This window comes from Equus caballus, chromosome 23, assembly GCF_041296265.1.
Source record: "Equus caballus isolate H_3958 breed thoroughbred chromosome 23, TB-T2T, whole genome shotgun sequence".
Taxonomy (NCBI): Eukaryota; Metazoa; Chordata; class Mammalia; order Perissodactyla; family Equidae; genus Equus; species Equus caballus.
Genome location: NC_091706.1, coordinates 12,822,872 through 12,839,592, shown reverse-complemented (window position 1 = coordinate 12,839,592; position 16,721 = coordinate 12,822,872). Strand labels below are relative to the sequence as shown.

Sequence of the window (16,721 nt, the reverse complement as noted above, 5' to 3'; positions counted from 1 at the left end):
AGAAATGGCAAGCAATAGGATATATTGGAGTATAAGAGGAAGCCATTTGGTGTAAACCTAATTCGGTCTGACCTTGTTTTTTCCAAAAGGGCCTGACATGACCATTGAGCATGCATTGTACATCTGCTTAAGCATATGCTATGTCCCAAATACAAGACCAAATGGCCTTAAGATAAAGGTGCAACTCCCCCCCCCCCCCCCCCCCCCCGCCATTGGCATTTCCTTAGGGATAACCATCTTTCCTTAGGCTAGGAACTGATTGCTGCACTCACCTCTGACCACCCAGACCTGCCACCTGCTGTGTCCACCGAGACAGCAGACCTACTACCTGCTGTGCCCATCAATCACTGTGCAAACAGAGGAACCTCACGACTACTGTAAAAGGGCCATTTCAATCATCTGTGAAACATCCTCTTTGGGGTTATATAACCACTCTGTACATTCCACTTCTTTGGTGCCCTTCCTTCCTTTGGGAAGGAAGGCCCTGGGCCATGGTCCTCAGATTTTGGCTCAGAATAAACTCACCCAAATTTTCATTTATAAATTGGTCATGGATTATTTTCGTCAACATGTGATAGGTTATAGTTTTTCATACGTGCAAGAAAGAAACACTTTTCATATACAAATAAAACCACTGAGATTACAGCAGAGGATGTGTTCCAGAGCCGACTGCCCGGATCCATCACCGACTGTCCTTGGGAAGATGTTGAAACGTGGGGCCCTAGGTTCCTTCTGGGGAACAGGGATCTCAGCAGCACCTCCTCCTCAGAGGGTGTTGCAGGAGCAGGATGAGACAGTTCATGCACAATGCTTTGATGTCTGATAGAACAATCCTCAACAAATACCAGCTACTCTTATTTTTACTATCGTATAAGAAAGTATAATAATTCTGGGTGATAATCATTACAGGCAGGCAGCAACTTCAGAAGCACCCACTACAAGTTCATAAGTCAATGATCTGGATGTGGGAACACATATTCTTACAAAACAATGCTATAAATTATTAAAAAGATGTATCATCTAGTTTAGTCATAATGTACCTAAAATTCAGTTTTTGGTCACTATGCCATTCATAAAATTGTTCCTATGGAGAAATATGTTTTAGTTCCAATCAGGTGTTCTAAGAGTTCTTAGGAGTTTCTAGATATCTATTTCTGGAAATAAATAAATAGCTGAAACAGCTATAAAGTACCAGAATTTCAGAACTGATGAACTCCAGTGACTTCAAAAAACCCCACATTTCTACGATAATGAGGTAAGCCACTAGGACTACTTCATTGAGGGTTCTTTATTTCACTTTATGTAACATCATATGTCATATGTAATGACACTGAATTGGTTTAAAATCAATTGACGGTAGCTGAAAAATGAATATTGTGTTTTCAGATGTCCTGTTCATTACTACCAGAGAGCTGTAGGGTGCCTGCTCTAGCTTCTGTGGGAGACTGGAATTGGCCACCCCAAGATATGTCTCTTTGGCATGAGGATTATTTGGGGCTGGTTACTTTTAAAAACTGCAGACGTGAGAGAAACTCTGAGAAGTAGAAGTTACCCTTTGTAAGAGACATTTACATTAATAAGGGAAATCTCCATCTGTGAAGGTGTCTCCCTCTCTGTACCAGCAAGAAGCAGGAATGACCTTACCTCTAGAAACTTTTATCAATGCAGAAGGCAAGGACTTAAATCTGCACAATAACCTTACCCTTGTTTACTGTGCTTTTCTGGTAATCTCCTATAACTGGCTGCCCCCACCCCCAACATCCTCCTTTGTCTTTAGTTAAGGCTGGTATTTAAGGGGAGAGCTTCCGCCATTTTGGTGTGTTGCTCAGTTTTCTTGGGTCTCTCCCATGTATACTTGTTATAAAGCTTTGTGTGATTTTCTCCTGTTATTCTGTCTCATGTGAATTTAATTCATTGTCCAGCCAGAAGGACCCAGAGTGGGTAGAGGAAATGTCTTCCTCCCCTACACTTCCAACACTCTGAATTAATAGCAGGGCCCAGGGTCACACACGAGGGTTCTTTATCAATACTGGTGTTTCCTGGTAGTTTTCAGTATAAACATGTGGACATGGCTGTTTACCTCTGGGGTTGCTGCTGCTAAGCCCTTCTGCTGCTCCATCTTTCAGAAAGGAATTGTACATGTGAGAAAGTATAGTTTTGAGAAAGAAGAATAAACCCTCACATCCCCCCAGGAGTGCACAGGAGCCCGCAGCCTTCCAAAGTCATCCAAACCCCTAAAGGCTACAAATGGGATTGGCTCTCAGCCAGTGTGCATCACACCACCATGCTGACTGTGAACACAGAAATACTGCCCATGGCAGGTAAACGCCTGCTGCACTGGCCTGCCTAAAGCCCCAGTCCGGGCCAGCACTGAGAAGGGGCTGCCCAGCCAGCTTGGGCGGGTTCTGTGGGTGGAGGCCACAGTGGACCAGGATTTTGCCCAGCACATCTAGTTTCCCACATGAACTTAAACATCTCCCTGAGATTCAGGCAAAAGTCTTCCTGGTGGTGTGGCCGGCAGCTCTCTGAAGAAGCAGGGCTCGGCAGGGGCCGGCAGACTCCAGGTGGCCACGGCAAATGCGATGAGTGAACACTGAGCCTTCCTGAGACAACGGCCTCTGCCCCCTCCAGCTGGGCCCCCACCTCTCTACTTATTCACCATTTTCTTAATCTCTCAGGAGTGTGCAGCAGGTGAGGCGAGTAGGGCAAACACCAAAGGAACAACATTTCTCAAAATTCAAATGTAGATCCTGGAATATTTAGAGGCAAAATTCCATGATATCTGGGATTTTCTTTAAAATACTCCAGGGGAAAAAAAGTGAAAGCGAATGGGGATAGAGGAAGTAAGGATAGTGAAACGATGAAAAGGTCAAAGCCAGCTGACAGCTACATCAGCGTCCATTAAATTATTCTCTCTACTGTATGATTCAAAATGTCCATAAAAAAGGTAATAAATAAATAAATCCATTTTTTAAACTATCAAAATCCCCTTCTAAGTCAGTTTTCCCAGGATCCCTACATCAGCAAAGGGGGATGAGAGGACTCCATTTTTAAATTTTTCTTATTTGTATTGTTGTTGTTTCCAGAAAGCTTCAAGTCTGGAGTTCCCGTGACTCCTTCCTGCTGCACGCACATGTCTGAGGATAAACGCCAACGCGAGGACAGGGCCACAGTTGTGCCTGGGATGGCAAGCATCTTCCTTCCATGTGCCCTCCTGTCACCCCAGTTACGTTTATGTTTATTTCCACGAGTACCAAAGGTTAAACATTAACATTTTCAAAGACGGCTAACTAAGAGTGTGCAGACGGGACGCTCACCTGCCGCAGGTCCCCTGTGGAGGCGCTGAGGACGAGAGTGGGCACAATCATGAAGCAGGCGTTGTAGAAGAGCACCCCGTACTTCCCCAGCTCCTGAGAAGACAAAGAAAACCCCTCACCCACAGAAACAAATGTGTTTTTTTACACAAAAACAACAGATAAAAGGGATGGAGATGGATGGCCTCCAAGGTTCCACCCATCTCTTAACATTCTCACTGATTTTTTTTTTTTTAGGAAGATTAGCCCTGAGCTAACATCCACCGCCAATCCTCCTCTTTTTGCTGAGGAAGACTAGCCCTGAGCTAACATCTGTGCCCATCTTCCTCTACTTTATATGTGGGATGCCTACCACAGCATGGCTGTGGCCCCCACTGATTTTTTTTTTTTAAAGCATGCTATTCAAAATGAGAAATCGGGAACAAAATAAGGAACATTAAAAATGTTAATATAAACAGAACTCCTTAAAAACATCTGCTCTCTCTGTGAAAGAGCAGCAGGGTTCAAACACCAGGCATCTTGTTTTCCAACCTTGCATAAGCTGACTTTTCATTAAAGTGGCTCCACCACTTCCCATAAAAGGTGACACATTGTGATTCTCAAAAAGCAACAAATCTGTTTTGTAAAACTGCCACCATTAAAAAACAGTCATGCAGAAAAAAACAGTGCTGACAAAAAACAGCTCGTAGAAGTCAGCCTGCCTGTCAGAGGGAGCTCCCTCACTCAACACAAAGAACCTGGGACAAAGAAACAGACATCTGGCTCATCCTCCAGAGCTTCCGGAAGAGCTGGGGGAGGGGGGGAGGGCTGGGGCCTCCATACGGAGGCAGCTACACGGAAGAGAGGCTCACGTGCCCACCAGCCCCCCACGACCGGGAGAGGCGCTGACTGCTGGACAGGACCTTACAGATGACCCATTCCAGTCACCGCATCCCAGAGGTGAAGCGACTGAGGTCTGGAGAATTTAAGGTTCAAAGTCACAATGACAAGTAGCAAAATCTGTATTGTTTCTGTCACCCACGTCTCCAGACTCCAAAACAGAGCTGTTCTCAGAATACCCCTGACTTCACCTTGGTCATTGATGATAATCATAAAATCCTGTTTTAATTTTAATTTGCTTTTCAGAATAACCCTCTTTTTATATATTCTGATTGTGCACCTAAAGTAGTGGCATCTTTTCCCTTCCTACCTTAATTTCCATCCAAAACTTTGCAAGACAAGGAGTAACGAGAACCTACACAGACAAGATAACTGAAAAGAAATTAGTAATTTATAGATCATATTATAGAAGTTAAATGACATGCCAACCTTACAAATTTGTTTTATTTTTTCATGTAATTTCAGGGGCCAGAGGACAAAGCCTAAAAGCCATAGGAGTGAAGATCTGGTACCTTTGGGTCCATTTTCTGTTTGGTATAAACTCCATTCGCTGCTGTGAAGATATCATTCAGGAACACAAAAATATAGCCTTCCAAGTTAAAAGCAAGGTCAGAACTGGGAGGAAGAACACAAGAGGAAGAGGATTGTTCAGAAACTCACAGCTTGGCCTGTTTATTTTTCCCTAATCAAATCCATTTGCGATGCCGGTAACTACCCTTTCTCTGGCGCATTTCCCCCTCTGTGGTGGAGAATGGGTAATTCCTCTGCTTTGCCTCCAGACAAAAACATAACTAGGCCATCAGGTGGCTTCAACTTAATCCTGAACGGTTTAAAACCAGAGGGACATTAACCATCTTCCTTTGTTTCTTTGCTAACTGATAAATCAGCATAATAATTGGGGAGCTGCTTTCCTAAGGGCAGTAATTTGTTCAACCCACTCAGTGGCTTTGCTCATGGCAGTAAACAGGGCATCCCCAGGGGACAGCCGTGTGGGGACAGCTGGGCAGTGAGGGGCAGTAGGGGTGAATGAGGAACTGGCACCTCCATCTGGTGCCCAAATAGCCACCTCATCCACCAGCACCCCTAGCACCCTGCCCATGAACAAGGCGAGGCAGGGATCCATTCCTTCTCTGCAACTCCTCTCAGGCTCCCTTCTTCCCATTCTTTTGAAGCACCTTCTCTTTGCTTTCCTTTTTAAATAAATAACACTAGTACGACAATGTCTGGGGGGATAAGGCATTGGGAGAAGACACAACAACAGCTGGGCCACGGCAGGATTTGTGCACCCGCACCTGACCTTGCAGACAGTATAGCCCCACACCGCAACTCATAAACATACACTGTCAGGAATGCTACCTCCACACTCTTAGGCTCACTACATGGGGGCCTGCAAATTTAACTGACAATAGACAGATTAATGGGAAAAATGGAATACAAATTGTATTAAATATCTTACATGCACAGGAGTTCACAGAAAAGAAGTAAGACTCAAAGAAGCAGTTAGACTCTGGGGCTTATATGCCATTTTAACAAAGAAGAAGGTTTGGGTTTTGAGGAACAAATAAATTATGGGCAAGGGACTAGGAAATATATGGGGGAATCTAATGGAAGGTAAGGGTTATTTTAGTGAAGTTTGTTTATGCAGACTCTGTCCTGGGTGATAGGAACTGCGTTCCCATTCCTGGTGCGGGAGAGGGGGACACCTTCACAAAGGGAAATTTATGGTCTGCCTCTAGGCAGAGAAGGGAAGGGCAAAGAACTCTTCCCACATCTGTTAAGTGTCAAGTGCCTTCAGCTCAAAATAATGCTTATGCCAAAGCGGCATATTTTGATCCCTTCAATATCAAAATAAGATTATTTCTAATCAAAGAGAAGGAAATAGGCAAAAATTGCATCAAAATCTGAACACAAATTAAACCCGATTTTGCTTGAGGCCTCCACTAGCATTATCATCTACCAGCATATTTGTGAGGACGTAAATTAAGTTTAGATCCTCATGACTCAGAATTCACTAGCTCAATCACAAAAATAGAATCTCTCAAAAAAAAACCTTTTCCAAACCTCTCGCCTCCCCACATTGGGCTGAGCGGGAAGTCTCCTATTCCCGAAAATGGAAAGAGCTGAATAAGCAGAAAAAGCCCGGCTTCTAGGGGAATGGAAAGGAGGCACGGCTCACCTCCCCGCAGCCGAGGGGAATTCCAGAGTTCTCAGCCCTCCCCCTCAGGGCCAAGAGCTCCCAACAGCCATCTGTTTAGGCCAGTCATGAAAGCACAGAGTTTGAGAGGAATTTACTTGTTTCATAAGTGAGAGCAGATTCATGGTTAAGCCTTGTGGTTGTCATTCAGGGCCGTTCACAGACATTCTCTTTCAACTTTTTCTGGATATGCGACTTGCTTTGTCAAACAAAATGCAAGAGGAAGTAACACATGTCACTTCTGGGCAAAAGCCTGAAGAGTCAGTACACGATTGCCCATGTTCTCTTCCCACCCGGACGTGTAAGGAAGTCCCCTTTGACGCAGGAGTTCCATCAGCCTGGGTCTGAGTAGCTACGATGAGCAGAGCACCCCCGCAGCATTCACCAATGCTGGTTTGCATGTGTGGTGTGAGCAGAATACATGTGGTATGTGAAACCACTGAGACATGCGGGCTGTTTGTTACAGGAGCACAAACCAACTCATCCAACTGAGTCCATTCTGCAGTTACCTGCATTTGAATAGGTTAACCTGACTCAGAGGAGAGAAAGGTGCAGTCACAGCTGGCCTGCAGCTAGAACTGTACTAGTCACCCACCAGGACAGTTCCATTCTGTGGGTGCTGAGGAAGGGAAAGTCGAGAACTACCATTCCAAGACGGCTCTTGGGTAAAAGTTTAGGAAACACTATTTACCCTTTCAGCTCATTCAAGTGTCACATATGTTAATTTCTATGGACTGGTTCTAGAAAAGTGCTTCCACATAGCCAGCATCTGAAGGGCCATTCCAAACCAAACACTTAGATACTTTTATAAACCATGTTTTCTACAAATCTTCAACTGGCTCTAAGTCAGTGGTTTCCAAGTTGAGCACTAAGAAACCTAAAAGAGAGAGGCTGCCCAGGGGAGACCCAGAGCATATGGGAGGAAGGCACCTTCAACAGAGCACCACTGTTTTTTAGCCACTTTACTCATATAATTTCATTTGAACAAAGTCTTCATGACGAAAACAGGCTCTAAGTGCTGTAACGTCTACACTGGTACCATACCAGAAAGACGGAGCACAGAGCGACAGCATGGAGGCCAGCCTTCAAGGGGCTGTACTCAGCCACAGCTAGGACTGGGGAAGAGGAAGCCACGAATGAAAACATACATTACAATGAAAACACAAATGTGTAAAGACACATGCACCCCTATGTTCATTGCAGCATTATTCACAATAGCTAAGACTTGGAAGCAACCTAGGTGCCCATTAAGGGACAAATGGATAAAGAAGATGTGGTTTATATATACAATGGAATACTACTCAGCCATAAAAAATGATGAAATCTGGCCATTTGTGACAACATGGATGAACCTTGAGGGTATTACGCTAAGCGAAATAAGTCGGAGGGAGAAAATCAAATACCATATGATCTGACTCATAAGTAGAAGATAAAAACAACAACAAACACATAGAAACAGAGATTGGATTGGTGGTTACCAGAGGGAAAGGGGAGGCAGGAGAGGGAAAGGGGTGATTAGGCACATGTGTGTGGTAATGGATTGTACTTAGTCTCTGGGTGGTGAACATGATGTAACCTACACAGAAATCAAAATAAAATGATAAAATATAATGATTAAACATATAAACCAATGTTACTGCAATAAAAGGGAGGCAAGGAGGGAGGGAGGAAGGAAGGAAGGAAGAAAAGATATTAAGAAAAAAAAAAGAAAACATACATTACAAATTTTAGTCTAGGCCAGGGACTACATGCCTGTATAATAATAAGAAACATCACTGTTTTTGCTAATATCTGTCACCATCCAGCATGCTATATTTTTTAACATTTCTTTTGCTTACTGTCTGTCTCCACTGAATAGAATGTAAGCTCCGTGAACACAAGGACTCTTGTCTGTTTTGTTCACTGCTGGACTCCCCAGTACCTGAACAATGCCCAGCATACAGCAAATGTTCAATGTGTTTCTGTTGAACTTGGCCTCATACCAGCATAAACCCTAGTTTATTATTATCTCATTTAATTCTCACAATGACCTAAGTAGGTGGATGCCATTCTAGAATAATCGCCACTTTACAGTTGAAATAACTGGGGCCCACGGAGGTTAATAGCTTGTGCCTGGTTATTAGCTAGTGAGTGAGACTAGACGAAGATCCAGACAGCCTGGCTCTGTGGCCTACACCCTTATTTAATTTGTAATTAATGATCCAGAACTCTTGCTTCTGAAGAGTTAAGGAAATCAATTTAACGGAAATTCCTCCAACCTTTTCTTTCTTCCCTTTATTCAGGTAGGTTTTTCTTTTCTGTTACCATCTTAACAGATGAGGAAGCTGAGGCAGAGAGAGGCTGAGAAACAGCTGGCAAGGGAAGGCTAAGTTTGAACCCAGGGAATGTAACTGCCCGCGTGCCTTAACCACTGTGCTATCCAAGACAGGAGTCTGAGTGCCTGCTTTCAAAAGCAAACTTGGAGTCTGCATTCCTGGTCCTGCAGATCAATGGATAAGACAGTAGTCATGCACTGGTATTGGCTCAGGTCCTGAGAGTATTCCACCCTTGGAAATAATGACTGCTAAGGCATCACAGGATAATGAAATAAATCCTTATACAAAGGCTTTATAAATCTGTTATTCTGCTTGATCAAATGCCTAAGAATTTTTCAAGTAAATTTTTTATTTTGAAGACAAACATTCAGTAATAAAAGTAAACAGTTCACTCCTTTTTATGAAGAAAAAGCTGTATTAGTATCTTGTAATGCTCTCTTTCTATGTTCTCAGAAATGGCCAACTTGGAATCCGGTTTGACTTTCACAAGAACACCTGGGGATTCAACTAACATCAACAGCTTTGTCTCTTGGCTGCTCAATTCAACTGCAGCCAGATGGAAAACGAAAACCGAGGATGGGGCTGGGCCTGTTGTCAAAGACACAAAGAAGTTATTGAGCAGAAACAGTCCAAAGTCTTACCCAGCGGCTATGAAAGCACCAAGAATGATGGCAAAGACACTGACAATGATGTTCACGGAATACTGTTTCCTGTAATAAATAAATGGATGGATGGATGCACAAATAAGGAGAAGAGGAAGAGAGGAAAAAATATGGATTATATTTTTTAAACAAACTAAAAATAGACATTGTTAACAGCTTTATAGCTAAAATCTAAGGGACAATGCTTTACATAGAGAAAGCACTAAAGTCTCTAAGTGCCAGACCAAATTTACTTTATTTCTTAAGCAGTTGTCTTCATCTAATTATAAACTTATTTCTCTGTTCTCACTACACAGATGCTGGGATGAAATGCAGAAGAGCTACCGCTGGTAGGTCTAGGCTGAGTGTACTCATGTCAAGCCTACAAAGATTAAGATAAAATTCAATATAGGACTTAAAACATCGGGCCATCATCCAAATTTCATTGTTATATAATCTTCACAGCAAAATCAAGAATCATGTTTTTATATGTCAGCCTAAATATCCTCATGAGAAACTTTTAAACCAACACTATAAAATCAACTTATTCTGATGTTACATTATAATCATTGCATCACAATGGATTTCCCTGGTTTTCTGCATTCCCATCTTACATGTCTACATGGACAATTTTCCCTCTGTATTCCTAATCAGTGTGTATTACATCTGGCTCAGGAAACAGGTTTATATCTGTTTTGGGGTGCTTGTTTTTTTCATAAATTTCTACCACAAATATGTATTATTTGTCTAATGTAAAATTACAATTAAAAAATCACTTATTAAGTTCTTAGGAAAACATAGAAACAGGAGATTGCTTTTAGGTGAATAAACATTTGTCCTTAAACAACTGCTACTAGCAATTCAAATCAACGATTTGGAAAGATGACTCGATGCTGAGAATTTGCTAGGTAAAAATAATTCAGGGGAGGGAGGAGAGGACACCACAGGAATAGACGAAAAAGAAAAATCACCCGAGTATGATGGTTTCCAGGAGCAAAGTAAGTGGAATGGTAAATTTCCTGAGCACGGTGAACATCGGCAAGCTGTCAGGAAAAGATTCAAGTACAATAACATCAGACAACAAGTACTTTTTTAACATGTTTTACATTTTTAACTAAGCCCACTAATTTCCCAAATTAAACTTAAGGAATTAACCTTAATTCTCACATATACCACTAACAAATCACATTAAATAATAAAAAGAAAAGGAGATTAAATAATTTCATGCCACTTTCACCTATAAGCAATTTAAAACATCATACTATCCAACTACTACAAAGATTGTGCTAAAACTAGTTCATAATGTAAACCAACACACCCTTTGGCAAATCAAGTTGGGACTACATATCAACAGTCACTAAATGTCCCTCACCTTGGACCTGATTATTTCTTGCTGGAAAACGTATCCTAAGGTAATCATCCAAAGGAAAGACAAAATCCTGTGCACAAAGTGTTCACTGCAGTGCGGTCTTTGGGAAAACATCAGAAACAACCAAATGCCTGACAACAGGCAATGATTAAATTAAGAGAAACCCACTTGAGGAAACATTATACATATAATTCTATAGTATAAAACTTTACCAGTATTGGAAAATGAATATTAAAATAAATATTAAATAAATCAAAGAGGACACAAAACTACATAGAGTCTACAGCTGTATATGTACATTCTATATAGGGGAAAAGACTGAAATGAATATTTAAAAGTGTATTAGAGGATAGAATTACAGATGATTTTTCCCACAAACTGTATGTTATGACGTTACATTCAATGCCTTAAAAAATACTTAAGAACCTTTCACCCACTCTCAAAACCCAGAGATGCCAGGACACAGGTCAATGCAAAGCCCAACAGCCTGTCAGGGCTAGAAGAGGCTACTTTCATCTGCTTCCAGAAGTGGCCCTGAGACGATGGTGACCTGGGGAAGGAGAGTCAGACCCTTCGCCAGGAGGGACAGTGGCCAGCTCCTCCTAACCAGAGCTGAGCAGGGGTTTCACATTATCAATGACTCTACAACCAGAGAGCAGGTGCGGAAAGAATTTTCAGGAACTTTTTATATCCACACTTAAAGATGTCTTATGAGGCTGGTTTGAACTGCCTTTTTCAAAGTAAGCAAAAAAAAAGTCTTATTATTTTCAATTAACTAAAAAACATTTTTAGATGATGACTTTTAAAAGCAGGTAAATATAATTAACATACTTAAAGGAAAAGCTGAATGTTTCCCCCTAAGATCAGGAATAATACGAGGATGTTTGCTGTCCCCCCGACATCTGTGCAACATTGTACATGAGGTTCTAGACAGGGCAATTAGGAAAAAAAAAAATCCAGTTTGGAAGGGAAGAAATAAAGTTATCTCTATTTGCAGATGACATATACATAAAAACTCCCAAGGAATCCACTAAAAAATTACCAGAACTGGGGCTGGCCCCGTGGCCGAGTGGTTAAGTTCGCGCGCTCCGCTGTAGGCGGCCCAGTGTTTCGTTGGTTCGAATCCTGGGCGCGGACATGGCACTGCTCATCAGACCACGCTGAGGCAGCGTCCCACATGCCACAACTAGAAGGACCCACAACAAAGAATATACAACTATGTACCGGGGGGCTTTGGGGAGAAAAAGGGATAAAATAAAATCTTTAAAAAAAAAAATTACCAGAACTAATGAGTTAAGCAAGTGTGCAGAAAACAAAATGAATATAAAAACATCAATTGTACACTAGCAATGAGCAACCCAAAAAGAAAATTAAAGCAGTTCCATTTATGATAGCATAAAAAAGAACAAAATTATTAGGAATAAATTTAACAAAAGAAGTCTAAGGCTTATACACTAAAAACTACAAAATACTGTTAAAAGAAATTAAAGAAGACCTAAACAAATACAAAGATATTCCATGTTCATGGATCAGAAGGCTTAAGATGCCCCAGATAGATCTACACATTCAACACAATCCCTCTCAAAACTTCAGCTGGCTTTTTTCCCCAGAAATTGATAGGCTGATTCTAAAATTAATATGGAAATACAAGGAAACCAGAAAGCCAATTTCAAAACCTACTACAAAGCTACAGTAATCAGTACTACCTAGTACTGTTTTAAGGATAGACATATAATCAGTGGAATAAGACTGAGAATCAAGAAATAACTCCTTACAATTATAGTCATTTACTTTTCAACAAGGGTGCCTAGAAAATACAATGGGGAAAAAACCAGTCTTTTCAACAGATGGTGCTGGGACAACTGAACATCTACATGCAAAAGAATGAATTTGGACTCCTACCTCATACCACGTATAAAAAACTATCTCAAGATGTGTCAAAGACCTAAACAGAGGAGCTAAAACTCTTAGAAGAAAGCATAGGAGTAAATCTTCACTACCTTGGGTTAGGCAAAGTCTTCTGAGATATAATATCAAAAGCACAAACAACAAAAGAAAAAACAGATAAATCAGACTTTATCAAAATTTAAAACCTTTATAAATAGATAAACAAAACATGACATATACATACAACAGAACATTATTCAGCCTTAAAAAGGAATGAAATTCTGATACATTCTACAACATGGATGAACCCTGAAAATATTATGCTAATCAAAATAAGCCAGACATAAAAGGTCAAATATTATATGATTTCACTTATATGAAATATCGAGAATAGGCAAATTCATAGAGACATAAAGTAAAATAAAGGTTACCAGGGGCTGAGGGCAAGGAGGAATGGGGAGTTTCTGTTTAACGGGTGCAGAGTTTCTGCTTGGGATGATGAAAAAGCTCTGGACATAGTGGTGATGGTTGTTCAACACTGTGAACATACTTAACGCCCCTGCACTGTACACTCAAGAAAGAGAGTCCACCAAAATGGTAAATTGTATGTTAGGTATATTTTACCTTAATTACTAATTAAATTTTTTAAAACTTAAAACTTTTGTGCTTCAAAGTACACTGTTGAGAGTAAAAAAACAAGCCACAAAATAGGAGAAAGTTTTGCAATCATATATAATAAGGGACCTGTTTCTAGAATCTATAAAGAAGACTTATACCTCAATAATAAAAAGATAAATAATCCTATCAAAAAGTAGGCAAAAGAAGCTACATAAACGGCCAATAAGCAGATGCTCAACATCATTAGTCATTAGGAAAAGGCAAATCAAAACCACAATGAGAGAACAACTCAGAACCACTAGAATAGCTATCATCAAAACAACAACAACACATCTGGCAAGAATGCAGGCAAATTATAACCCTTATACAGTGCTGGTGGGAATATAAAGTGTTGCAGCCACTTTGGAAAACAGTTTGGCGGTTCCTCACACGTAAACACAAAATAGCCGTATGGCCCAGCAATCCTACTGCCAGGTATAGACCCAATCAACGGCAATCCCATTCCCCCACTTCATCAGAGCAGAAACCATCAAGTCATCTTTCTCTCCTTTCTTTCTCTCATATCCCACATGCAATTCATCAGGATATTGTATTAGATCTTCCTTTAAAATATATCCAGCACCCAGACTGTGGCCTCAGTCAACGCTGGAAATAGCCAGGGGATCCTTGGAGAAATAGCAGGAAAAGTCCAAGATAAGCCTGGGACATCACGTGCCAGAAAGCAAGGAAGTAAAGACTGCTGGAGCCCCCAGAATACAGGGGCCAACTGAAAGGGGCTCCCGCTGGCCTGAGATGGTACAATTTGAGCCTCAAAAGAATCATTTCTCTAATGAATTGAAACAAAGTAATGAAACAAATAGATCAATGGAACACACTAGAGAGCCCAGAAATAAACCCACGCAGTCAACAGATCTTTGATAAAGGAGCAAACACAATTCAATGAAGAAAGGACAGTTGTTTCAACAAATGGTGCTCAAACAACTGGACATCCACATGCGAAAAACTGAATCTAGACACAGGTCTTACATCTTTCATGAAAATTAACTCAAAATGGATCATACACCTGAACGTAAAATATAAACTATAAAACCTCTGGAAAATGAATAGGAGGGAATCTAGGTGACCTTGGGTTTGGTGATGAGCTTTTAGATACTACACCAAAACCATGATCCATGAAAGAAAAAATTGATAGTGGGGGGCCGGCCCGGTGGTGTAGTGGTTAAGTTTGCATACCCCGCTTCTGCAGCCCAGGGTTCACAGGTTCACATCCCAGGTACAGACCTACACAACACTTGTCAAGTCACACTGTAGTGGTGTCCCACCAAATATAAAATCCTCTACAAAACAGAGGAAGATTGGCACAGACTTTAGCTCAGGGCCAATCTTCCTCACCAAAAAAAAAGATACTGGTACTTCATTAAAATGTAAAATTTCTGCTCTGAAAGACAGTGTGAAGAAAATGGAAAGACAAGCCACCGACTGAGAGAAAATATTTGCAAAACACATACCTGATAAAGGATCTGTATCAATAAATGAAAACTCAAGAGTTCATAATGATAGTAAAAAAGAAACAAAAAAACCACTCTCATTGGTCACCATTGAAAGTGACACGACACTAATTTATTACTGTGAACATTTATAAACAAAGGTTTTACCCTGCTTTTCCTGTGTGAAATGGTGAAAGTTTGTATTTATTGAGGTTTAGACAATACACACAGGAAGGGTGACATAGTCAGAAAATCACCAATTTGCAATTTGTAATGAAATAATGGATCTAGACAATGATCATCAATGGATGCTAAAACCCTTAGGTGAAAGATTGATGGGGAACTTTCTAATGAAGGGACAAGATTGACTCCTTAAAATCATTAAAAAGTGGAATTGATCAATTTAATATCATTAAAAATGAGATAAAACATTATGTGGGGTAATGCAGTAGAAAGAACTCAACATCACCAATAAACTGATATTGCCTGGAAAATTGAACCTGATTCCGATCAAGCCTCTGGAACCAACTACCAGTTTATGGAAACTACAGGGATAGAGGAATACACCACATGACACCATGTATAAGCAATCTTCCTTCCTTCTTCCTCCTAGTTGTCATTTGCTGGTTCCCCCTCTTCTCCCAGAAAGCCCCCATGGCACCCGAGAAGCCCTCATCTCACCCAGCCTGCACTGTATGTAGAGAAGTGTTCTAGAACACGTGTAATAAGGATGTTTCCAAGATCACTAAAAAAACAAGCCTCATCTGCAAGGTAGAGACCCCCACAGGAGAGGGAGCAGCTGTTAGTGCTAACTGAAGCCATGGCCCCAGAGCGCAGGTGAACGCAGTCAGGCCAAGAGGACACGTGGGAACAGCAACAACATTTGCCACAGGGCGCTTTAAAGCAAATCTGAGGAACACTGATTGTCCTACGTGCAGAAGGAAACAACAAGCCGACCAAAATATATAACTAAAAACAATATTTCACCTGTTGTTTTTCACACCCACAACCTGTCCTTCCAAACACGAGTGAAAGGCGACAGGCCTCCATTCACATTTCTCAGGTTCACACACCTTCTCCTTCTGGTCCACCTCCAACCTGCCCCTTCTCCACCCACGCCATACAAACAGGTTTTCCTCCATTTCTGTCACCCTTTGCACAAACTTTATTTCCTCATTATTTACGTTTTTGTCACAAAGGTGGTGATCCTAATGTGTGTTCGTTAGGCTACATATTTCACACCACATTTTCCAATTTAAAGGACGGCTTGGTCTTTTTACATTTCTATTTTCATTTTGTACAGTTACTTTTAATAAAAGCAGTCAATCAAAGGACCCTAAAATAAATACAGATGCAAATTTCAGGAGTGTATGGCACACACTTGAAAATAACATCTGTCATTTATTTTTCCCTGTACCAAATCTGACGTACACCAAATCTGACAGAATATTCTGCTTTTATAAAACTGTGACGACACCAGAAGTTACACAGAACCATATGCATGTAAGTGAATCTCCCTTATTTTGATTTCTACAGATCTCACATTGTATGCTCAGGCTTAAACACAAGGAAAAAAATATTGGCTTTTAACATTTCTAAAAACATTATCAAATTAAAGTAAAAACTCTACCTTATTATCTTAAATTATTCAATATTACTCTCTCCTATATGTAGCCCAAGCAGTATCGTGAAAACTCAAACCTGGTCTTTTGTACCAACAGAAGCAAAGGAAGAACCTTGTCCCCCACGACCCCACACTCTACCTTAATTTACTCGTGCTTGATAATCCACTTATGTGGTTCCCAACGTAGAGCAGAGGCAAAGGAAACAGCTTCAATTAAAAAAAGAAAGAAGATTTGTTTAGAACTCCAATAATGCATTTTCCTTCATATATAAAAATGGTGACATTCACACCCCATCACTAAGCAAATCATTCTGAGTTCCTTTCCCTGCAATGACTGTGAATTTTCCAGAATCCAAACAACATTCACAAGTTCCTCCATGTGATCAAAACAAT

General features: G+C 40.8%; 1 protein-coding gene across 12 annotated transcripts in view; it reads right to left on the bottom strand.

The window, feature by feature from the left end:
- Positions 1-16,721, bottom strand: part of SLC35D2 (solute carrier family 35 member D2) — a 57,082-nt gene that overhangs the window by 20,216 nt on the left and 20,145 nt on the right. For 6 of the 12 annotated variants that reach the window (XR_011431736.1, XR_011431737.1, XR_011431738.1 and 3 more), the window contains exons 4-8: positions 16,468-16,535; positions 10,315-10,386; positions 9,344-9,412; positions 4,706-4,808; positions 3,318-3,410 (exon numbers count right to left, since the gene is read on the bottom strand). Coding sequence is in view for 6 of the 12 variants with exons in the window: in XM_023627047.2 (XP_023482815.2) it covers positions 3,318-3,410; positions 4,706-4,808; positions 9,344-9,412; positions 10,315-10,386; positions 16,468-16,535 (405 nt within the window). In the remaining 6 variants the exon portion in view is untranslated. The remainder of the gene's footprint in view (positions 1-3,317; positions 3,411-4,705; positions 4,809-9,343; positions 9,413-10,314; positions 10,387-16,467; positions 16,536-16,721) is intronic. The other 6 variants (XR_011431739.1, XR_011431740.1, XR_011431741.1 and 3 more) reach the window with 2 other exon arrangements.